Source organism: Castor canadensis, chromosome 13 (assembly GCF_047511655.1).
Source record: "Castor canadensis chromosome 13, mCasCan1.hap1v2, whole genome shotgun sequence".
Taxonomy (NCBI): Eukaryota; Metazoa; Chordata; class Mammalia; order Rodentia; family Castoridae; genus Castor; species Castor canadensis.
Window position 1 is genome coordinate 34,635,335 of NC_133398.1, and position 24,972 is coordinate 34,660,306.

The window sequence follows — 24,972 nt, forward strand, 5'->3', positions numbered from 1 at the left end:
TGAGGTTTTGAGGGGACATGTGGAGTGGCTCCCTTTGTCTGAAGAAAAGAAACATTAACCTGAAGGTATTTGTTTATGAAAGGTTAGGAGCAGGTGACATGTCCTTAGCAACCAGGACCAGGTTTTGTCTATGTGAAACCAGGTGAAACTAGGTGAAAACAGGGAGGTCTGGTTTCGTTAGTGAAACTAGGAGGGTCCAGGTTTCATTTATGAAACCTAGGAGATTGGAGCAAGAACATTGTTTTTCAGGTGAGAGTATTGTTTCCCAGGCATAGAAACTCTCCTTGCACTATATAATTTCCTACTTTGTACTGCTTGTAAGCCTGATGCAAAATAAAAATTTTGCCTGTTTGGTCATCAGCCTTCTGGCCCTCTCGATATGTGTCTTGTCTGTTCGTTCCTTCCCTGAGCACTTTCAGGTCAAAGACCTCTGTGATCCCAGCAGTGGCTCAAGTGGTAGTATGTCTGACTAGCAAGCATGAGGCCTGTCCATTGGAACTTCAGCTCTAGTCATGAGTTTTCTGGAGGAGGGGCCTGGCAGTGAGCGACTGGCCTAGAAATGCTTTTGTAGGCATTACAGTCCAAGGAAAACATGGGGAAATAGGAATTACCTCCTGTGGGAAGCTGACATGTATAAAAGGTGTTGCTTTGCTCCCTGAGGTGTTTTGAGTTTCTCTAAAAGTTCACTTGCTGGAGGCTCAGTCTCCCACATTGGGTGTGACAAGTAGTAGAACCTTTAAGAGGTGGGGCCTAAAGGAAGTGGGTTATGTCATAGAGGATGCGGCCCTTGGAAAGGATTAATGTATTTCTCACAAGACCCTGGTCAGTTCCCATGAGACTGGGTTATAAAGTGAGGCCACCCCAAGGGTTTGGCACCTTCTACATAAAGTCATTTCTCTTCTTGCTTTTTTTGTCAGGGAGGCCCCCACCAGAGACCAAACAGATGGGGCTGCCTGATCTTAGACTTTCAGACTCCAAAACTATGAGGTAATAAACCTCTTTACTTTGCAAGGTATCCAGTATCAGATATTTTGTTACAGCATCTGAAAACAGATGAAATTTCTCTAAAAAGACAAAGGAGAATGAACTAAGTCCCATGAAATTAGTTTTGGCTCAGTAAACATAACAGTTTGCATACTGGAATGGAGAGCCCATCAAGTGACCGCCCCATCAAGGAAGGGATCAAAAACAGGGAGAGCAGAGAGGGAATTGCTACTGGGGATGAGAGGTTGCAAAGTGTGGGGAGTGGAGTAGGAGAAGCCTATGAGGACATAAGCGCAGTTGTACTCAGTGTTCTGAAGGCTGAGTTCAGCACATCCTCAGCCACAGAATAAGGATAGAGTAAGATGCAGAGCAGCTGCTTTTCCTAAGATGTTTATATCAAACAATGTGTAGGCTGAGATTTGGCACAGCCTCAGCTGCAGAAGAGCAAGGTGAGATGTAGCTCAACTGCTTTTCCTAAGTTGTTTAGAAGCAGGAACACAGGTTCCTCTTGTTACAGTGTCACACCCCTCCCTGAGAACTGTTGCTCCACCTCCTTGTTTACCACTGGATATAAAAGACTCACTGAAGGAGGACATGAGGATTTTTGATGGGGGAAATTGCCGGAGGGAAAATTGCTGAAGGGAGGATTGCTGAAAGGAAAAGAATTGCTGAAGGAGAATTGCAAAAGGGGACTTGCTAAAGAGGGATTGATAGAATTGGTTGGTAGCTTGTGAGGGAACTGCTGCTGAATGACGCAGCCACTGTTGTTTGTCTGAAAGTCTAAGTACTGAGACTTTAAGAAAGCTAAAGAGAGAACATGGGACAGTGCAATCTGCACTGAGAACTTTATACATAGGTGTTGTGGCAATATAATCAGAGGAGAAACCAAGCAACACTCGGAGGAGTGGAGAACTCAGATTTTAATTTTTACGCTAGCGGGCCCAGACGTGTACCTATGTCTGAGCCCCGAACAAAGGATTCACAGGATATTTAAAAGGCAGTGCAGGGTATCAGGTTACAAAGAATGTGCTCTCCCATAAAGTAGGGCTAGTGGGGGGGGGGCGGGAGGCCTGCTTTGGAAAGTTTATTTACAAGTGGAGACAAAGGAAGGCAGGAATGGGTGCTTATCTCTGCATGGTGCCTTTCATCTTGGTCCCAAACTTTTGCATGGCTCTAATGGGCAACTCCTTACAGCTCTGTCCGAGGTTACAGCTTTTAATTGACAGTTTACCATGTTTTACAACCCTGTTTCAAGGCTATCTTCCTCTTCATTCCCCCCTTTTGATGCTTTTTCCACTTGTGGACAAGCATCAACACTAGACTTTAGAAATCTTATAAGGTTTTTTTTTTTGTCCCAAAGACCTATATTGTGTTACCAGGAGCTGTAACTTTATCACCTCCAATTGCGAGCTAATGAAGTTAGTTATAGCGTTAAGACGGCACCTACAAACACAAGTGTCAACAGAAGCATAAGGAGAGGCCAGGTAATGGAATGAGCCATATCTCTGACCATTTCTATCTGCTTTACATAAACAACACTGTGTTTGAGAAAAGTCAAAGCCCTTCTTCTTGGCAGTGAGTAAATCCAACCCACTCTCGTTTTGGAGGATCACTGATGCTAGAGAGTTTAGCTGGTCCTGCATGGTCACTATAGACCTAGCCACTTGTTCTATGTCATTTGTTAGGTCCACAGATAATTAATTATAGTAGGTGACTGATGAGGCAGTCCCTCCTATGCCTGTTCCTTTCCCAGTCATTATCCCCAATCCGATTAATAAAGGTACGAATTGGGTAGCTCTCTTCGACCGCACATGAGCCATTAAAGGTGGGGGTGTCTGATTGTTAGGCACTATGTTTATCTGGGGTGAGGAATGCTAATGTGCAAATGCCCTTCCAGTCAACTGGCAAGTACTGGTAAGCAAGGGTCCCTCAGACAAGGAAGAATCCCAGGCTGGTGCACCATAGCCTGTCAACTGTACATCGAATGGCAGTAGCTGTACAGTTGAGATTCCAAGTTAAGGTTTCCTGTCCTAGAAGGAAGCCTTAACGGGGGTCATGGTGGTGGCAGATCAATGTCTTTTATTGGCCCAGGTCCACCTAGGTAATCACCTCTGGGTGGCCTCTCTAGATCTGTGGCTCTCCCTTTAGTAGTAAACTGATATGGGAGTGGGGTAGAGGGGTAGGGTGGCACAAGGAGGTTTATTTCCTCCACTGTTTTATGACTTTAAGGTGTCCCTGTCTTTCTCCCAGCAATCCATATGCCCTATAATGTCTTTGTTTTTTTTTGTAACCCAGTTAGGATATCAGCTTTCTTTATAGTAAATCATCCCTCTCCTGGTGCATTCAGAGATTGATATGCTGCACACGGGTGACAGATACTGATAAAAGGTGAAGGCATACCTCAGTTTTCCCTGGAAGGAAGGCAGCCTTATGCAGGCCGAGCAGTCATCCCAGCCTCCCAATTGGACAACCTCAAAATGTAGCAGAGTCAGAAGGCAATAACACATCAGAGACCTCATGCCTGAGACTGGAGTCTGGGCTACAGACGACACCAAACAGCAGTAAGGCTTCCTACTATGAGGAGGTAACAGAAGGCCAGCAGTAATCTCTGGCTTACATTTCAATCTTGGGGAGCAGTGACAGCCAGTCCTCATGTAAACAGATTGCACAATGCTAATCAGCAGGATAAGGTATGGGTGACAGAGAAGAGGATACATCTGTGTCCTGGTGAATGAATCCTCAGGCTTCTGCCATGCGTTGACCAACCAGCTTCCGGGATATGGCTGGGGCAGGGCTGGAGATCTCAACAGTGATGGCATGCTGTTGTGAAATTCTCTGGAACCTTAATCTGAGGGGTATTAGTTGAATCATGGAGAGCCTGTCAGACGTTGGGCTCTGCAGGGGCAGCTGTCCTTTTATCCAGGAGTGATGAGTCCCAGGAGTGACTCCTGTAACTTCAACAGTCCTAAGAGCTGCCAACATTACTAGATGGGGACCCATACAACTGGGTTGGAGTAGTTTCTTTTTAATTTTTTTATATATCATATCTCTCCTTTTTTTTTTTTTTAACTGAGTAGAATTACCTTGGCAACAATATACTGTCAGTATATATGTCCAAGAAAACTTTTTTTTTAAGTTAAAAACACCATCTTTAAGTATTAAAGGACATGTTTAGATCCAGTAAAAATAGTTATTTTGTCTCTATTTAAGTAGAAGACCCTGTCTAAAAATGTGAGTTTGTGTCTGGAAAAGCTTTAATGTCAGATAGCCACACATGCATAAGAACCATTTCTTTAATCCTCTTGGCCTTGGTTATCTTTGAGAGGTCTGGCACCAATGACTCCATTGGAACTTTGATGGCATTCCCCCCTTTGTCTCCAAATTGTTAGTCTCTGAACAGTCTCTTCTGAAGATCTGTCTTCCATCCAAGTACTAACCAGGCCTGACCCTGTTTAGCTTCCAAGATCAGACAAGATCGGGTGCATTCAGGGTGGTATGGCTGCAGACTGAAGCTCTTTCTTGATTGGCTGCTTTTTCCTGGATTCTGTTTGTTTGGTTTCAGTCCCACGTTGGGAGGAAATAATGAGCAGATCAGGTGGGAGTCAGTGCCAACTAGACCCTTTTGGCCAAATTTAAGCAACAAAGAGGCTTAGAAGGAACGGCTCTTAGGCAGTGCACTTTTAGACAAGGACAATACAAAACAAAATCTAACAAAAGCAGATGTCTAAGTAGTTACCTTGGTTGACACATAGGCACTCATTAGTCATTTTTATGGACTTGATTATAAATGTCCCAGGAGGATCAGAACTGAAATGACAAAAACTTAAAAGAGCCATGGTTAAAATTTTGATGGACAATTTAGCAACCAACAGAACAGTACATCAGTACCACTAGCTTTTTGTTACCATGTTTATCTAAATTTTGTATTGTAGAAGACTTGATATACTTGAAAATACAAATATACTTAATACACAGGAACCAGCAACAGCATCACAACTCTATAGAGGTTAATACACATATTAATTTAGTTGTTGCTCTTGAAGTAAAACTTTAGATTTTTATCAGTTGTAGGGGGAAAGAACAGTTTTAGCAAACACAAACAGCCTAGTCACAAACTAGCATAGGGTACAAACTGTATTAGAATCATCTAAGACAACAGTTGTTTAACCATGAGGTCATCTAGAAAGTTTTACATAACTGTTAGAAAATAAGAGGCATGGAATAGGCACAGAGACAGCTGAAACACTGGTACAGGGTTTATTATTTAGGCAGGAGCCCTGTGGAGGGGGACCCCAGCAAGACAGCAAGAGCCCATTGCCATATACAGGCTTGGGCTAGACATAGGGGGCTAGTGGAAAAGTACCAGGAAAGTCACTGTCTGCCCAGCTGTCCCTGGCATATATCCAGGATGACAAAGGTGAGCCAGCTGCAAGGTGAGGGGTCTAGTCCTAACATGGCTGTCTTCATTGTTAACCCCAACATAAACCAACTCTTAAATGAACATGACTCAGTTACCTTAGTAGTTAAAACCCTGACAAAAATCACCAGAGAACACAGGTAAATATTTATGGGGACTAAGTGTGAAATTAGGAAACATAGTGGCCAAGAACCATGGCTCTTGACATATAGCAGAATCCCATCACCTGCAGTCAATGGAACCCCCCCTAAAATAACAGCCCCAATCTGGTCACCTCAGGGAAAAATTTCCTCCACCTGCCATGTGAAAGGAGTAGGACTAACATCTCCACTCTGTTATGTCTAATAAAAACTGGAGATCTTGACTTCCAGTGTAGTGCTCCTCTTGGAGTTTTTACTTATTTATTTATTTATTTTTATCCTATCTGGAAGGTGCACTTTGGCTTTACATAAGTAAATCTGTCTTAACCCTCATATCAGTGCAGCAGTACTCCGTGTTCAGCTGCCTCTTGTCTCTCTGTGTTTTAATAAACTCTTGTTATCTTGGCAAATTTATGGATTAACCTGGAGTATCAAAAATTTTTGAGTTATCTTGACAAAACAAAACAATTATAAGACAATTTTTGTAAATGTTATCTAGACCAATATAATATTTTTAAGGTAGCCTTGTTGTTATGAGCTTAGAGAATTAAATTTTAGTTTAACATCAGTACATTAAACTTTGAAGTTATAAAACCTTTAATGTAACTGGATTTTAGTTAACTTTAACTAGTTATATACCATCTATAAGCTGTATCATTTTATGACAATTTACTCTGTATCTTTGTGACAATTTATTTTGTATCCTCTGGGGAGCTGGTCTTTATCCTCTTTTTTATCTAAAAGTATTTTTTAACCCTTTATTGATTTTGAAAAAAAACCATATCCTTAATACCTTTTATATATTTTGTTACTTGTTGAAAATAACTCATAAAATCTTTTAACTTAGAGCCTTATAGTTGCATGAAAAAAAAACAAGAAAGAAAGCAACTCTGAAATTATTTTTTTGTATAAAAGCAATTTATAGAAAACTCATTTGTTAATAGACCCATATATTATAAGAGAGAATTAAATCCCAGATTTTATTTATGACAGAATGAAACAGGCTAAGGTCATTTTAACTACCTAAATTCCAAGACTTTGTTGCAGACTGTAGCCTCTTTTTTTTCCTTCCTAGCTAAGCCAGAGTGTTAACCCCTGAGTGTCTGCATCCTAGTGATGCCTGACTGAAATAAGTTTGAAAGCTTGTTTTTTTGTTGTTGTTAAGGTAGCAGTAGAACAGAGTAATAACTTTTACGTTTACTCTACAATAAGAATCGTCCTTAAGGTGTTTACATATTTTAATGTAAAAGTCTAAGCAGTTTATAACAAAGATCTTTAAAACAAATATCCTGTTTTTTTTCCTTGAATATCATATTAACCTTATAGTATCAATTTAAGAACCATTTTAAGATGTTTACATGCACACACAAAAAGTTTTATAAATTAAGCATGCCAGAAAAACTGTCAATTTAAGCGTGCATAAAATGAGCTGGAATTCCAGGAGCAAATTAAATTTTGCCCATGCTTTAAACAAATTCACACACACACACACACACACACACACACATTCACACCAAAGTTATAACACCTTCCTTCCCCCACTCTGGGAGAAGTGCCTGACCTGTGGAACTCCTCTTGGAGGTTCCTGGGAGTGGATTAAGCTCCCCTTCCATCCAGTAGGACGGGACCTGACTGCAGACCTGTGGAACTCCTCTTAGAGGTTCCTGGGAGTGGATCAAGCTCCCCTTCCGTCCAGTGGGACGGGACCTGACTTAGGACTGATTTCCCAGGGGTGGTGCTTACCAAGTCCGGACAAGACTGCCAGATGAGTTGGTCCACTTCTCCTTGGAGTCCAAGCCGGGTCAAGACTGCTCAGAGAGTTGGGGCACCAGGGTGAAGGAGAACCCGGAATACCATCGGGTGGCGCGCCACCTCATTCAGTCCTGTGTCCCTCCCTACTCCGATGCAGCCCAGCCACCGGCTGGTGGCACAAGGGGCCAGTCGGTTGGAATCTCGCTGGGGCCTCCATTTGTTGTGGCAATATAGTCAGAGGAGAAACCAAGCAACACACGGAGGAGTGGAGAACTCAGATTTTAATTTTTACGCTAGCGGGCCCAGACGTGTACCTATGTCTGAGCCCCGAACAAAGGATTCACAGGATATTTAAAAGGCAGTGCAGGGTATCAGGTTACAAGGAATGTGCTCTCCCATAAAGTAGGGCTAGTAGTGGGTTAGAGACCTAAGGTTTAGATAAGAGCAGCAGGGGGGAGGCCTGCTTTGGAAAGTTTATTTACAAGTGGAGACAAAGGAAGGCAGGAATGGGTGCTTATCTCTGCATGGTGCCTTTCATCTTGGTCCCAAACTTTTGCATGGCTCTAATGGGCAACTCCTTACAGCTCTGTCCGAGGTTACAGCTTTTAATTGACAGTTTACCATGTTTTGCAACCCTGTTTCAAGGCTATCTTCCTCTTCATAGGCTTTAGAAAAGCTAAGCTAAAGAAAATATGGGCCATTGCAAGTCTAAGGACTGAGACTTTAAGAGTTATGCTAATGCAGTTTTTAGCTGCAAGTCTGAGGGCAGACTTTAAGAGAGATTATGCTAAAAAAAAGCTAAGAGAAAACATGGGACAGAGTGAATCTAAGGAAAGAGACTTTAAAGAACAGAAATGAAGACTTTAAAAGAAAGGCTTTAAAGAATTGTAAAGGAATAAGGCCTTAAAGAATAAAAATAGAGAAAAGAATTAAGGTTAAAGAAGAGTTATTAGAGAAAAGAAGCAACAAGCTGTGTGTCTCTATCTAAGCGCCCAGCACAACTGGCCCCAACATTCTGCATGTCTGTCCGTCTATCCTGTGCCCTTTCTGCATCTCCCGTTGCCCCCAGTTAACCCCAGATAGGGTTGGTAGTAACAGGAGCGAGAAAAAGCTCGTTCCACCAAAGGATAAGCCCAAAGATGTGTGCTGTAGAAATTGTAAACTAATATGTTTTCTTTCATTAGTACAATGCTCATCTACAAAGTGCTTTTATTATTGTTGTTGTTATAAAATAAAATAGGCACTTCTAGTTTCTTTGAAAAGCAGAATAGGACTGGGTGGGGCTCCTTTACATAGATCACATGTTCTTTTGCTCACACGGCCTCCACCCCTCCCTCAATAGCTGTCATCCCAGTGGCAATGACATTTAGCATTCTGCCTGTGCTGTGGACTTTTCCCTCACACCCAGCCCTCTTCACTCATCTGTATTATTTCCTGACTTCTCTCTGCAGGTGTTGGAGTGGGTGACTTTTGCTGTATTCTGTGGCTGTCATCCTTCATCTGAGACAATGGCATTAGGGCTGTGCTCTCCTTCATTCTCCCTCTCTCTCTCTGCGCCTGTCATCACGAGCTGCCCTGTAGCTTTGCAATGTATGGGAACAGGTCACCAAAAAGCCATCTGCACCCAGCCCTGGAGATAGAGGCTCCCAGAAAGTCAGTGGAAAGGAGAAAGGCAACTCCTGAGGTTTGTGACAACTGTATATCATGAGGCTGTACCACATCTTCAGGACAATGGCCAGTTTACATTTTCTAAGGGAACTTATTCCTCACTGAAGGAATGTTGCTACTCATTTAGGGGAGCACAAAGACTCTTGTTACCTGATGAAACCAGCAGCCAACAAAAAAATTACCCAGTCTGCTATTCCCAAATACAAACAAGAGAGTTTGGACAATAAACTGAGTCAAATGAACTTATGGGCTTTGCTACTAGCTCAAAGAACCAATGATTCCTGGAACATATAATAATATTAGTAGCTAGGCCAAGTGTGGTATGCACATTTGTAATATCAGCACTTGGGAGGCTGAGGCAGGAGACTCTTGAGTTCAATGCCAGTCTGGACTACATAGCAAAGACCTTATCTCAAAAAAAACATTAATAGCTAACATTTATTAAATGCTTTCTATGGATGGACACTATGCTAGCACTTGATATATTTTATCTCACATAGTCACTTAGCAACACTATGGGATAATTTTTTTGTAGTAAAGGGAGAATAGCAGAACATTTTTGTTTTGTTTTGGTTGGTTTGGGGTTTTTTTGGTGGGACTGGGTTTGAACTCAGGGCTTTGTGCTTGCAACACAGGTGCTCTACTGCTTGAACCACACCTCCAGTCCATTTTGCTCTGGTTATTTTAAAGATGGGGTCTCATGAACTATTTGCCCCAGCTGGCCTAGAACCTCAATCCTCTCGATCCCAATCACCCAAGTAGTTTGGATTCGAGGTGTGAGCCACCAGTGCCTGATAGATAAGTATTATAATACCCTCATTTACACAGATGAGGAAGCTCAGGCACAGAGAGGTTAAATTACTTGCCCGAGGTTACCCAGCTAGTGAGGGACAGAGCCTGAATTTGAATCCAGACACCTTACCCCCAGAGACAGTAGAAAAGTTACAGACACACTGCCAAGATCTGAGACCTAATTTCCTATGGGATTTTCCTTCTTTCACCCAGTAAATGGTGTTGCTACATTTCTTGCCAAGTGTACCAAGAACAGAAAACACAGAAGTCTAGCTCTTCCTTTCTCTGGCTTATAAATTTATGAAAACTAAACATATTCCCCATGTTTTCTCATTCTTTAAAATATGAAATAATTTTTAAAAACACATTTCCCTGGAGCTCGGAATTGGAAACGGACTATCAAATGGAAGGGTGCCCCACATTTGCTGTGTCGGGTAATTTCCTTCACGACTCTATAACTAAGTGCTGTGCTGGCGTGTGGAACTGAATCCCTATTGTGTTTAGTCGAGCAAGTTTGATTAATGGCATGCTCACTCACTATGGTGTCCTGCCAGGTAGCCTGGAGAGCCCTGGGCCCCAGACATCGGAGATCGTGTTATGTTGTGAAGCAGGCATGCAAAACTAACCATTATTTCTTGATTCTCCATTTTCAATAATCACTTTGTCTAATTTAGTATTTTATCGAAAAACTACCAATGAGAACTCCTACTTTCAGATGGCTTATGGATCTTAATGAGCCCAATTTTCTTAAAAACATACATATTTGAAAATCATGTGTCAGACCAGAATACTTTGGACTTCCTATCAATAGAAAAATGACATTACTAAAACGATAGGTATGTTAGAAAGGATATAGTGTTCCCAATGTTTTTTAAACCTAGTTTCAATAAAATTATATAATCACATTCATGTAGTTTTTCCTTCCTTAATAAAAGAAATTATTCCATAGTAAGAAAAGAAGAAATATTGACATGGAAGATAACTCCAAATCACTAGAAGTATAGTGCTTTGTTAGCATGTGTTATTCTGAACACAAATGCATGGTTTTGATAGAAAATCAGTTTTTCTAGTCTTCACTAAATAAATGAATTAAAAGAATAGTTGAAATATATTAGTTTTAAGGATGACAAATTAGTAACCTGTGTGTTTTGGATCTGTTAGGGGCTTGGGGCACTGCAGTCTCTTTTAAGTCCTTATAAAAGATCTGATACTGGGAATACGAAGTATATGGGAGGGCAGGACCCATAAAGGCCACAAGATGTCGCTTTCGACAAGCTCTTGCTTACAGCTAATACCGAGGTAGAAAGCGCGTGGAAGGATGTGGACCATATTTTGATGTAATAACCAGGAGTGCATCCATTAGGATATAGTACATTGGCTATTCCTATTCTTCTAGCCTTCCTTCCTTCCTTCCCTTCTTACCTCCCTCCCTCCTCCCTTCTTCCCTTCCTTTCTTCCTTTCTCTGCTGAAGAGCAAACACATATGCTAAACAAGAGCTCTACCACTGAAGAGCTGGGTGTGGTGACTGAGGCTAAGGCAGAAGTGTGAGTTCAAGACTAGCCTGGGCTACATAACAAAATCCTGTCGGAGAGGTATAGGGAGGCAGAGGGAGGGAGAGAGAGAGAGGCTATTTACTTCAACTCTTAGCTTTTGGGAAGGTAACTGGGATTCCTTGTCTGCTCTCTTTGCCTTTGCCTCTTAACGTGTAGTACATCTCCATTTATGTTGGTCCCCTCCCCTTCTTTCTTATTCTCCTCCTCCTCCTCTTTCTTCCCTTTCTCCTTCCTCTCTTTCTCTCTCTTCCTGGTTGCCTTGAGGTAAGCAGCTTTGCTCTACCACATGCTCCCTCCATGATGTTCTGCCTTACTACAGGCCCAAAGCAATAGGGCCAAGCAACTATACACTGAAATTCTGAATCCATGAGAGATTCAGAAAAAGTTATTTTTCTTAGATTTTTTTGTCACAAACCAACACACAATATCTCCATAAAATGGCTTTAAAAAAAAATTCTGGCCAGACATCAGTGCCTCACGCCTGTAATCCTAGCTACTCAGGAGGCAAGAGATCAAGAGGATCATGGTTTGAAGTCAGTCCAACCAAATAGTTTTTGAGCTCCTCTATTGAAAAAACCCATCACAAAAAATGGGCTGGTGGAGTGGCTCAAGGTGTAGGCTCTGAGTTCAAACCCCAGTACTGAAAAAAAAAAAGAAAAGAAAAGAAATTCTGTGTCCATTAAACAGTAACTCCCATTCCTTCATCCCTCCAGGTCTCATTAGCATCATTTTACAGATGAGAAAACTGAAACTCAGAGAAGTTAAATAACTTACTGAAGGTCACTCAGTTTAACAACCACTGGTGCTAAAATTCCCATACCAGAGTCCATACAACTCTGATGCCTTGGCACTTAGTGCTGGATTTCAATGTGCAGTTTGTACTAACTCCTGTACTCCCATCAAATGACTCATAATGGCAACTTCTATTTCCCTTTTCACATAATATTTAGGAAGTTTGTTTTCATTTCCAAGAGATTACATAATGTTACTTTTTAATACTATTTTCAAGTGTTCATGCATTGTGGCCAAAGCACTTGCAAATTCTGCTTTTTGGAAACCAAACATTTCTTTTTGCTGAAATATACTGTAAAATACTAGATACTCTCTACTTAAGTGGACCTCATTACTGCACCTATTTTTTTGTTACTTTCTACTGAATCTCACAAAGGTTAAAAGCAGTGTTATATTCCCCTTGCAATTGGGAGTATTTCCCAGTTTTCAGTGGTGTAAACTCTTATGTAATCTGCCATTCTTTCTGCCTATTTTATTGGCCTGTAACTACAGTTAACATTTATTAAACACTTACTGAGTCCCATCTTCTGTGTTAAGAGCTTCCCACATATATTACTTGTCAAAATCAATTCTAGGGGTAGACAGGTGTGGATTCAGGTTCTGTAGCTATGGGAGCTACAGTGTATTGAGCTATGTGTATTGAGGGACTTAGAAAAAAATACAAAATAACAAACACAAAATTAGGTACGTGATGAATGTTTGTTCAGAACGAGAAAACAAGTAACAAATTAAGAGATTTCTTCTGCATTCAGGAGAATGCTTCCTGGTTGCAATCTCCCCACCTAGACTACAAATCCCAGTGGCCTCTCCAATGGCTTCATGGTCAATGGGCTTGGCCTGGGGGGTAAGGAGAGGAAAGGGTAGGTACCATCATTAGCTCTTGTCCATTTTTTGGGACAGGGTCTCATTATGTAGCTCAGGTTGGCCTCCAACTCACGATCCTAAACTTCAGCCTCCCGAGTGCTGGGATTACAGGCGCAGTCGCACCTCAGTCTGCTTCATTAGCTCTCTTTCACAGATAACACCTAAGTTGAGTAAATCGCTGAACACTGTATCCAGAACCTGAAACCCATGCAAGTAACAGTCCAGAGCCGTCGCCCTTACCCCACCCCTTTTTTTGGGGGGGGGGGCCGGTGTATTGGGGTTTGAACTCGGGGCTTCACATTTGCTAGGGAGGCTGAAGGGAAGAGAAGACAGTGAAGCCCCTATAGAAAGGTGAGCAGGATGGGCTGCACGGTCCTAGGGAAAAAACCGAAGGGAAAAAGGTAAAATGAGGCAGGAGGTTGCGCAAGTGACCCTGGGCACTTTTGATTTACAGAACGTACTGAGCCCAACCACGCCCGAGGGTGCCGCAGTGCAACGGCCGGGCCTGGACGCCCGGAGCCATGTGGCCAGCGTTCCAAGGAGGCGATGGGAGCCAGGACAGAGACGGAGGCCGCGGCGGCCAGCAGAGGCGCAGGAAGGCGATGCGCTGAGTCTCTGGGGAGCTTCACAAACACAGCGGAGAAGAGGTACTAGGAACGCGACCCGAGCAGCACCGGAAGTAGAGGCTCCCTCTTGGCCAATGGCTGCATGATGCGCCGTCCGACGGTGGCCGGGGCGGTACCTGGAGGGAAGAGGCGGGCGGTCTATGAAGCGGAAGGAGGAGCCATGCTTCTGCGTTACTTGCGAACTACCAGGGACATAGCCACGGACTGGCGAGTCTCGCCGTATCTCTCCACATCGTTAACCTGCCCCAGCGCCACCACGTTTTAAACGAGTTCCGCCCCACACGCCACATCTGCCCTCAGCAAAGATGGCTGACGGGCTTGGATGAAAAGCCGGAAGTGGGCGGGCCTAGGAGGAACCGCAGGAGGCGGGGCGAGGCGGAGGCGGGGCGAGGCGAGGGCGGGGCTGGCCAACCAAATCAGGTTTGCGTTCTTTCCGGCGCATAGCCGAGGCCCTCGCTCCTCCCCTGGGGGGCGGAGTCCAGTCTGGCCCCGCCCCCTCAGGTGTTTCCCTCTTGAAGGGTGCGAGTTGAGTCCTGAGATTTGGGCTCTGTGGTCCTTCGTCCCTCCGCGGTGGCCGCCTACCCACGATGGAGGGCTCCGCAATGGGCGCCCCCGAGTCTGCGCCTTCTCCCCCCGAGTCCGAAGAGTTCCCCAGCTTGGCCAGCGGCCCCGAGGTAGCTCCCGAGGAGACCAATTGCTGCGCCCGATCCCAAGAGGCGGCCCCCAAGAAACTCTGCGGGTATTTAAGTAAGTTTGGCGGCAAAGGACCCATCCGGGGCTGGAAATCGCGCTGGTTCTTCTACGACGAGAGGAAATGCCACCTGTACTACTCTCGGACAGCGCAGGATGCTAATCCTTTGGACAGTATCGACCTCTCCGCTGCGATCTTTGACTGCAAAGCGGACGCCGAGGAGGGCACTTTCGAAATCAAGACCCCCAGCAGGGTTATTACCCTGAAGGTAAATGCAACTGGTTTCCCTCCTTCCGAGCTGGGCGCAGGTGTGTCGTCGCCGTAAATTGACTGCAACAGGGATCACCCAGGGTGTCCTGGGTCTTGGGCTTTCCAAAGTGCACTGGTGCACTGTTGCCCATTTCCTCACTGCGTCGCCGCAGACAGGAATAAGAGACTCATACGGATCGGGAAACTGAGTCATTGAGAGACGAAGTAAGTTGCCCGAGATCAGGTGTTTAGAGTAATGTGGTCTGCACCTGGAATCCTGTAAATTTTGTACCTCTCAGTGATGTATCAAAACTTTACTTTTGGGAGTTCCTAACTACGCAGTGACCTTAACTTTCTTACTTGGGACTGAAGTACATTTATAAGACCGGGCTTGCAATCCTCAAGGCCAGGATTCTCATGCACTTGTTGTTTTGGGAAGGTAAACACGTAGGTTTCACTGATCGCTTAGATTATTCATCTGGGCATGTCTGAACTAATAGGTGCTTAGTGTTTGTTAAAGGAACACATACATACACAGAGGTGTCCATCACTTAATTGAAAGACGATGTGGGCTAGGAGTTCTGTGGGTTTCACAGAGGTAGCCTCCCCTCCATCTCCATCTCTGGATGCCCACATGTCTAGTTCTCCTTTACTGGTGGGGTTTGGCTGGTGGCCAGACTGGGGGACTCAGCTAAAATAATGGAAACCAGGAGTTTCAGGCCCATAAAGTCATTTTAGAAGACATGTGTGTCCCAGGTCATGTGTCCCCTTCCACAGTGTCCCAACAAATGGCCTTTACTATTCCATTAATACAAGAATGTGCCTGTATGCTTACGTCTTCTCTTCGACAAAATTAGAGATAAGGGCAGAACAGGTTCTGCCAGGAAGGGGGGGAGGGGGGGAGGAGGAGAAATGACCCAAACAATGTAGGTACATGTGAATAAATGAATGAAAAAAAAAAAACCACTAAATTGTAAGGTTGGCTAAAAATATATTTAAAAAAAAATATGCCTGGCTCTGAGCTATGCTCTGAGGTGTGGAACAAGTCAGACCTGCCCTCCCCCTCTTCCCCCCCAATGCTCAAACAGCTTGAGATGTGGTGGGACAGACTGAGGGGAAACTGGCAAGCACCGTAAAATGTCCTATAGAGACACTATAAGCCGGGTAAGAAAAGTATGGCAGGACAGGGAGGGGCTATCCAGAAAGGCATCTCTGAGGCTTGAAAGAAAGATTTTTGACTAGCAGAGAAGAGGGAGAAGGATGTTCCAGACCAAGAGAGCTCCATGAGCAAAGATGAGAAAACACAATGTAGCCACCAATGTCCAGGCAAATCACAGGAGCCTGGCAACTCATAGGGGGGGGGGTCCAAAAGCTTCAGTTAGAAACCGAGCTTGGTGGCATATGCCTGGAATCCCAATACAAGGGAGGCTGTGGTAGGAGAATGGTGAATTTAAGGCCAGTCTGGGCTATAGATCAAGACTCTGCCTTAGAGGAATGTAACATAGGGCTGGCTGAGTGGCTCAAGTAGTAGATTGCCTATTTAGCAAGTGCTAGACCCTGAATTTAACCCCTAAGTACCACAAGAAAAAACAAAACTGCAGAGCATTTTGAAGAGTTGGGGGTGGGCATTCATGAGTTACGCTAAGAGGCTTGAACTTTGTCCTCCCAGCTGTGGAAGTTGTCTAAGAGCTGCTAGCAAGGAACCCTTGAGGTCAGAATGTTTGGAAAGCTCAGCCTGGCTCTTGGGCAGAGAACAAACTAGGGAAAGGTGAGGCAGGCAGTCAGGGAGCCCATTGGGAGGCAACTATGAGGGAATGGTGACTGAGCTAGAGCTGCAGCCCAGGAAGGGAGGCAGATGTCCAGAGATGTAAGGAAGTAGAATGACGAGAGGGCGGGGATAGCTGGAGTAACTGGCTGGCTGCCTGGCTGGGTCATCACTGACAAGAGGAATCTCAGGGTGAAGACTTGAGGTATATGTTCCCTGCAGTAGACTTTGTGGCTGGGTGAACTAAGGGCCACTTGATGTACTGCAGTGTGAACAGGGACCATGAGTGTTGGCTCACCACGGTATCTCTATTGTCTAGAACAGTCTGATACACTGAGTAGGTGCTCAGTATATACCTGTGAATTATGTAATGTTTGGATTCGGTTGGAGCTCGCTAGCTTTAAGGTCATAGTGACATCCTGGGAGGGGCTGAGGTCTCTGAGGGACAGTGTATGGAGAAAAAAGACTGGTTTGTGTCATTTGAGCTTGATACCCACACAGCAGGCTGAGGGCCTGGTTCATGAACTCTCCCTCCCGATCCCAGTCACTCCTCGTCTGTGGCCCTCTTGAGAGGGGGAGTTTGCCCCCTGTTGCCATGTAGTCTGCAGCTATTCTCATGTGACCTTGATTGTGGGCAGCTGGGTGAGGCTCACCATCCATCCACTCCCACCGAGCTGCCTGTCCTCTGTGCCCCCATGATCTCATGTCTTCTTTACGTAAGCCACACATCTCCTGGCCACAAATTATGACAGAGTTGTAACCAGTCTAGAAGTGGGAGCTCTGAGTTCTGGGACCAGTGCTACCCCACATGCCTGTTCAGAGCCTTTGTGTCTCCACCTGTACAAAGTCCTGGTCACTCCCACTTTGAGTCCTTCTTGGAGGACCCTATGAGTTACTGGATGTGAAGGTGGGAATTTGGACTGTCCAGTGCTGGAAAATGAATGACTGGATCAACTGTTAACTTGTTTGGAATGCTGAAGACCCTGGCGGGTGCCACCACATTGTCACAGTATATATGTGGCTTTTTAGTTTCCATTCATATCCAGGATTCCACAGCAGGAGAGAGTATCTCCATTCCACAGAAAGGCAGCTAAGACATGAGGTGCTGCACAGAGAGAAGTGACAGTGCCAGGGCCCACACAAGTCACAGTTCCAAAGCTCTTTCTATCTCTCTCAGCACCTCTATTCCCTGAGCACATTTTGAGCACTTGCTGTATGTCAAGGACTGTGCTGGGCACCTTATTTCCCTCATCTCATTTCATCCTCATAACCACTGTATGAAATGGGTGTTTTGTTAACAAATGAGGAAACTGAGGCCCAGAGAAGTTAAGGAACCTCTGATGGGAGACCAGAGCCTGATTGTCTTCTGTGGCCAAGAGGCATGTGGTGTTTCCAAGATGACTGACAACCCACATTAATGGTATTTTTTCTGGCAAGCACAGAGTTCCTAAGCCTTCCCATGATCTTCCCCACAGCCACTCCCAGTGCCAACCTGTAGGCATAGTGCCTTGCCAATTAATCCTTGTGCTCCTCAGGCTGCCACCAAGGAAGTGATGCTGTACTGGCTGCAGCAGCTGCAGATGAAGCGCTGGGAGTTCCACAGCAGCCCGCCCGCACCTCCTGCTGCTCCTGCTGCTTCCCTGGCTGGGAATGGGCCCACCTTACACCTTGAGCTAGGTACCAATGGACTGGCCTCCTACCACACACCCAGGGCTCGGCGGGGGGGAGGGGGGAGAAGCAACCCTTTCCCCTGCTGCTGGGAATGAGTAGGAGGAGCCCTCTGAAAAGGAGGCTGAGAGCCAGGGATCAGTTAGGGTAGGAACATGGCTCTGAGGCCAAGCTGCCTGTGCAGATACTAACTCCGTGTGATATTAGGCAAGTTGCACCAACTGCCTGAGCTTCAGTTTCCTTCCCTATAAAATGAGGTTAGTGAATTATACCTATTTCTTAGAGTTGTTATGAGGATCAGTGGGTTATGAGTGCCTCAGAGGGTTAGAGCAATGCCTGTATCTTGTCAGAGCCCTGTAGACATTAGCTACTGATACGATGACAATTCAAGGATGTCTTAAGAAATGAAGCTTGCACAGAGCTGCGATGAGGAGGATCAATGAGAACATGCAGTGTTGGGCCTTCTTATACACGTGCTTTTGTGCTGTGAGCTGGGTACAAGTGACTTTACTAGCCTGGTGTTCCAGAGGACAGACTCATTTGTCCCACGTGACTCACAGGTAAAGTTTCCTCCTTCCTTCCTTCCTTCCTTCCTTCCTTCCGTTTGTTACTTTTTATGGTGCAGGGAATCAAACCCAGAGCCTTGCACATGCTAGGCAAGTGCTTTATCACTGAGCTATATCCCATGCCCTTGGTTTTCAAGAGAGGGTCTCATTTTGTAACCCAGGCTGGCCTTGAACTCTCAATCCTCTTGCTTCTGCCTCCCAAGTGCTGGGATTATGGCATGATTCACCATGCCTGGCCACAAATGAAGTGTCTTGATTCCAAGTTCTAGAATATCTTGGCACGGAGGAACCCGAGAGATCATACCCTCCCATTACCATGCCACAGTCAGAAACTCAATTGGTAGGTTTCAGAATAGGGAGGACCCACCCCAAGCTGCCCTTCCAAGAGGATTGCTGGTCGGATCCCAGCACCAAGTCACCTTAGTGAACAGGGAGGCTGAATAGACAAAGGCAGGACTTGTGGCAAATGCCTCCTGAACTTCTGTCCCCAGTTCTTGGAATGTCCAACACCGAGGGGCAGACACAGGCAACCGTGTCTGTCCATCAGTGTCCGCCCCTCACTATGTGACCCCTGGTTTCCCAGTTGCTCCAGCAGCGGCCAGTTGCTCTCTGCTCTTCCTGAATCTTGGCTACCAGTCCAGAAGGGCACTGTCCTGGACCCTCTTGCCCTCTGACCTACACATCAGCTCCCAGGCCTCCTCACTGCCGTTGCTTGGCTCAGACCTCATCTCTCAACTGGACAATCACAGCAGCCTCCTCTCCAGTGTCCCCATGTCCAGGCCTGTGTCTGAGCCTGTGTCCCCCTGTAGCCTGAGTGTGCTTTTTAAAGTGAAAAACTGATCTCGACACCCAGATGGGCCAGGTCCTGGCATGGCGCCCAGGGCTCATCCCTGATGACATTCGACCAGTGCCCCTGGGTGCCCCCGTGCTGTGCTTTGGCTCCCTCTGCTTTGCCTGGCGAACTCCTGCTTACTCTCTTAGGCAAAGCTCTGTTGTTGCTGCCCATCCTATTGGCCCCCTCTTGGACACCTTCTGCGACTTTGCCAGCTGCACTAGGTATATGCCCTCAACACTCTTTTTTCTTTTTTCTTTTGGTGGTACTGGACTTTGAACTCAGGGCCTATACACCTTGAGCCACCCCACGGGTCCTTTTTTTGTGATGGTTTTTTTTTGGGATAGGGTCTTGAGAACTATTTGCCTGCGCTGGCTTTGAATCTCAATCCTCCTGATCCCTTCCTCCTGAGTAGCTAGGATTACAGGTGTGAGCCACCAGCGCCCAGCTATAAATTTCTCTCTCTTTTTTTTTTTTGAGGGCACTGGACTTTGAACTCAGGGCCTTATACTTGCTAAGCAGGTGCTCTACCACTTCAGCCACTCTGCCAGCCCCTTGACGCTTTTAAGCATGACTAAGGAGGCCTGTCACATCATGTTTTGATTCCCAGTGTCCTTGTCAGTCTCCACTCATTACCCTTAATGGTAGGAACCATTTTTTTGTCACCTGTGTCCCCAGTCCTTGGTGCTATCCTTAGCACATTGGACATTTATAGAGTGAATGTTAGGTAAAAAGATTGCACTTTATGATGAATTGAAGAAAAGAATATAAAGTCCATGATAAATATAAAATACATGGTGACAGTCCTAATAATACTATATATGTGTATGTGTGTATACACTGTTACTGTCACAATAGCACACATACACAGGCTATTACTATCATAATAGCACACGTGCTTTATTGCTATCATAACAGTACACACATAATATGTTCTGTCGAAATCATAGGCATACACACACACACACACACACACACATACACACACACTATTACTGTCATATAACTGCTGTTTTCATTGTTGCTAACAATCGCCAGCAATTCTTTGGGTAGCCTTTGGAAGGGTTTCTTTGTACCTGTACTTCTAACCCAGCCCCCACTCCTCTGCCACCAGACAGCCAGACAACCCTGGCTATGCAGAAAATTGCAGCCTGAGTTGACGCGATTGCCAAAAGTCAGCCTCAGTCTAGAAGCAAGTAGGAGAAATCCTCCTTCCTGCATGTGTTTGACTGAAATATAAAGAATTGGGTTTTTCAAAACTGGCTTGGGACTCCACAGGTTCCTTTCTGCTGCAGCAAACCTGGTCCAAGTTCTTAATTCACATATGCTTTGCTTCAACACACGTGGCCTGGCCTGTTTGGGACCAGCCTGCTGTGGGCACAGGGGCAGACCATGTGGTTACAGTGTGACCAGGGTGCTGAACTCCCAGGGAAGAGGCTAGCAGGAGACACAGGAAGTGGAGGTGTGGGCTGTCCCTCCTGAGGCCTTTCTGTTCCATGATAACCAAGTCTGTACCACCCAGAGGTTCAGGCTTGAGCAGAAGCCTTCCCCGATTCTCAGAAAAGCCTTGCTGGAGTCTTGAGCAAGCCAGTGAGCCATGGATTGGCTGTGGAGCAGGCTGCCCCACCTCTGCAGACTCCACCCTTCCTGAGGAACCAGGGACTGCTCCAGGCCAATGCAGACCTCCTGACCCACTGCTGACTTTGAGTCAGAGACACCATCCTGTAAAAAGAGCTGTGACACAGCCCATGAACAATCTTCAGGGCACCGTTGCTATAGCTTTTTAGCATTTATAACTTTTTTTTTTTTTGGGTGGTACTAGGGTTTGAACTCAGGGTCTCCTACCTGCTACACAGGTGCTCTACCGCTTGAGCCACTTCCCCAGCTCCTCCCTGGGTTTTGTTTTGTTTTGTTTTGTTTTTTTAAGACAGTGATTTCCTTCCTGACTATTTAAGAAAGTGATTTGCAACCAGGTCATAGCACCCTCCTTATGGAAGCAGAGTGTTGTCACAGACCTTCCAGCTAAAGGCAGAAAAAACACAACAGGTTCAGTACTGGAGGCTTCTGCTCAAACCTTGGAGGGGGGAGCTCAGCTTTTCCAGCCAAATGAGATTCAGCCCCTGAGCCACACTCCTCCCATGTGGCCTTCCAGCCCCTTCCCCCTGGGTTACCACCCACCTGCTCAGCTCTGGCACCAGAACCCCTTACTGCTGCCTGTACCTATACTTCATACACGACAAGCCATCCTAGTTCCTCCTGCAGGTCCAAGTCAGCTCTAGCCATCCAGGCCTGGCTCCAGTGCTTCCTCCAGGATGCCCTCCTTGACTTGAGTTGGAAGGACCCTATCTCTATCTCCCAGAATGGCACTGTGCCCTAGCTCCTACCCACCTGTCCACTGTGCCCCTTCCCACTCCTTAACTGTGAGCTTCTGCAGCTTTGCCTCCTTTCACTTCCCCGGCCTGGTCTGTTTGGTGGAAGGGTGTGTAGAAGGGAGGACTTTAGAAAGTACTGCTAAGTACTGGCCAGCCTGACCATCTGGCTAATTCCTACTGGGAACTAGCCAACATATTGTGCATTGTTGTTTCAACAATTGCCAAATTTTTAGATGTAATACACAAACAGATTTCCTCCACCCCTTAATGTTTCACCCTCTCAGTAAGAGGGTTCCAAGAGAAACATGTCTGCTGGCTCTTTTCCACTTTTTATAAACTCTCCATAGTAAGTTTGAACTCAGGGCCTCACACTTGCTGCTTGCTAGGTAGGTGCTCTTACCACTTGATGGGTTTTTTTTTTAAATCAAGATAGGGTCTTGTGAACTATTTGCCTGGGGGCTGGCTTTGAACCACGATCCTTCTGATCTCTGCCTTTGGAATAGCTAGGACTACAGGTGTGAGCTACAGGCACCCGGCTCCATAGCAACTGCTAAACATGTTACCCTTTTCTCTCTTACACTTCAAGTGTTGTTTCCCAGTCTGGAAACTTTCCTTAACATTAAACATGTTGAAATCACTCGCTCTACGAAAATTCTTGTTTAAGCAGAATGTTTGGAAAACAGTTATGCAGGAGACAAAGCATCCCTAAGCCTATCAACTAGAGACAGCTGATGTGAACACTGCGCTGTGACCTTGTATACCTCCTTTTGTTTAAGTGTACTTTGGGTCATATAATAAGACCAGTTGCTCTTACTTTGCTTTTTGGTACTTAGTACTATGACCCTAAGACTACCCTGTGTTTTAAAATCTCTCTCTCTCTTTAAAACTCTTTATAAGCATGTTTTTGATGACTATATGCTCATTTTCTATTTATAAAAGTAAGCCATGTTTCCTATAGAAAACTTGGGAAAACAGTAAAACATGAGAGTGGCTTCTCACTTCTAACCCCATCGTACAACTCTAACCACTGCTATGATTACAGAACATACTTCTTTGAAGCTTTTTCTGTGCAAGTGGGATCACACAATTAACTCCAGTTCTTTAATCTGGCCTCTTCCATCTTATATTCTTTCCCATGCATGTTCTGCGTGTGTGTGTCTGTGTGTCTTTGTGTTGGCTTTTTTGAGATAGGAGGTTGGCTTCAAACTCAATCCTTTTGCTTCAGCCTCTCAAGTGCTGGGATTACAGGTGTGTACCACCATACCTGGCTTCCTTGTGTCCTTACGCATTCTTTATTAACATTGGTTTGCATGGTTGAGTAATATTCCATTGGATGAAGGCATCATGAGTGACCTAGCATGGTCCCAAGTTTTTAGATCTTTACAGGATTTCCAATTTGAGGCTATTGCAAACAATGCTGGGACAAATCCCTTGGTGCCTCAAGTTTTCTGTGCCCTTCAGACTTCTTTAGACCGGATTCTCAGATGTAGGGTTATCTGCAGGTGTACATATTGTTAAGGGATTTTCAGGAGGGCTGCACCAGCCAAATGTGTCATGTTCCAGACTGCAGAGCATGCTGGGAAAGCCTCTTTTGCTGCTGTTAATCTGAAGGGCAGGCTTGCTTGCTAGGAAACTGCCCAAACCCTGCGTGCTCTTGGGTCTAGACTGAGCCTTCCATGTTCAGTGCCCATGGATTGATTGCCTGTCCTTTGCTCCCCAGGGCAAGAGGAGGCAGAGCTGGAGGAGCTGTGTCCTGTGAAAACGCCCACTGGGCTTGTGGGTGCAGCGGCTGCCTTGCAGCCGGCCCCTGCCATGCACTTGGCCCTTCAGAACATCTCCCTCAAGCATCTGGGAACTGAAATACAGTAAGTGCCAGTGGGGCAAGGGGGACCAGGCCTCAAGCAGCCCCTTCTGTGGAGCTCCATTTGATGCGGTCTTGCAGGGAGGCAGCATGAGGGCAGGGCTATGGGCTTTACTTTCAATTAATCACGTTGTTACTTTAAAATATCTGGGCATGGTGGCAAGCTCCTGTAGTTCCAGCACTCAGGAAGCTGAGGCAGAAGTATGGTGAGTTTGAGGCCAGCCTGGGCTACATAGTGATACCCTATCTCCAAACCCAACCAAACAAGCAAATAAATGAAAAGTGACCTTTAATCTTATCACACAGACAGACATGTTTAGTGGTTGGTCTCTTTCCTCTGCATTCTCTGTGTATATGGATGCATAATTGAGATCATACTGAATGGAGCAGAATGTGATGGTTTCACAAAGGTCGATCACATCAAATGATTCACTTGTAACGTGTTACTTATTGCATGTCAACTATGTGAGCTACTTTTTCACTTAATCAGGTACTATGTATAGCCTTTCCTGTTGCCAGGCTTTGTCTTAGACAGTGGCATGAAAGGTTGCAGTGTAGCCTGAGCCTAGATCCCAGTTCCGTTAGCAATGGACTGTGCCACCCTTAGCAAGTGTTTGCTTCCTCTGTGCATCACTTACCCTGTTTAGTAAATTGAATATAGCGGTGCTTGCCTTGCAAGGTTAGAGTAAAGCCTAAAAGACCGAAGGCCTGCAAACTGCTTCACAGCTGGGCCTGACACTCACAAGCAGGTGATAAGAGTTGGGTGTGGCTGCCATTTTTGCAGAAATGGAATTCACACTGCACCCAATACTGATCCCATTAGGCTGTTTATGTTCTCTGTGAACTTCAAATGAACTTGGTCTGCTTAGAGGGCAGAACAGATTGCTCGCTGGATTTGGATTGGGGGGACCCCAGCTGTGTGACTGAGGCACAGTGTATTCCTCTGTGGCTTCAGTGACTTGTTGACTAAGAGGGTGCTGAAGCAGATTTTAGAGAAAAGAAGATGAGTGTCCTTTGGGGCCCACTCACTGGGGGCAGTGCTACCACACAGGCATTTGGAGAGAGGTGCTAGAGCCCAGAAGAAAGATCTGAGTTGGAGAAAGGTGTAGGGGGCATGGGGCATGGTTGAGCCCACCCAGGAGGCAAGGGGGCCTGCAGGGGCTCATCTCTGGGGAGAAGCTGAGGGGTACTAGGTGCACTGCAGGCATGCTGTGGGGAAGAGGAAGCCTGAGAAGTCTACCTGTCACCAAGGTGAGGCCAGGCTGTGCCTGATGGAGGTCGCAGCAGCAGAAGTGGAACAGAGGGCATGAGGAGACAGAAAGGAAGGAAGTTTCAGAGCATCACTTAGGCACTTCCTTCCGTCACTTGTGATAGCCACA

General features: G+C 45.6%; 1 protein-coding gene across 2 annotated transcripts in view; it reads left to right on the top strand.

The window, feature by feature from the left end:
* Positions 1-14,032: 14,032 nt before the first annotated feature.
* Positions 14,033-24,972, top strand: part of Tbc1d2 (TBC1 domain family member 2) — a 37,366-nt gene continuing 26,426 nt past the window's right edge. The window contains exons 1-3 of one of the 2 annotated variants that reach the window (XM_074051394.1): positions 14,033-14,548; positions 17,830-17,971; positions 23,453-23,597. In XM_074051394.1, the coding sequence (XP_073907495.1) occupies positions 14,177-14,548; positions 17,830-17,971; positions 23,453-23,597 (659 nt within the window). In that variant the 5' untranslated portion in view covers positions 14,033-14,176. The remainder of the gene's footprint in view (positions 14,549-17,829; positions 17,972-23,452; positions 23,598-24,972) is intronic. The other variant, XM_020180801.2, reaches the window with a different exon arrangement.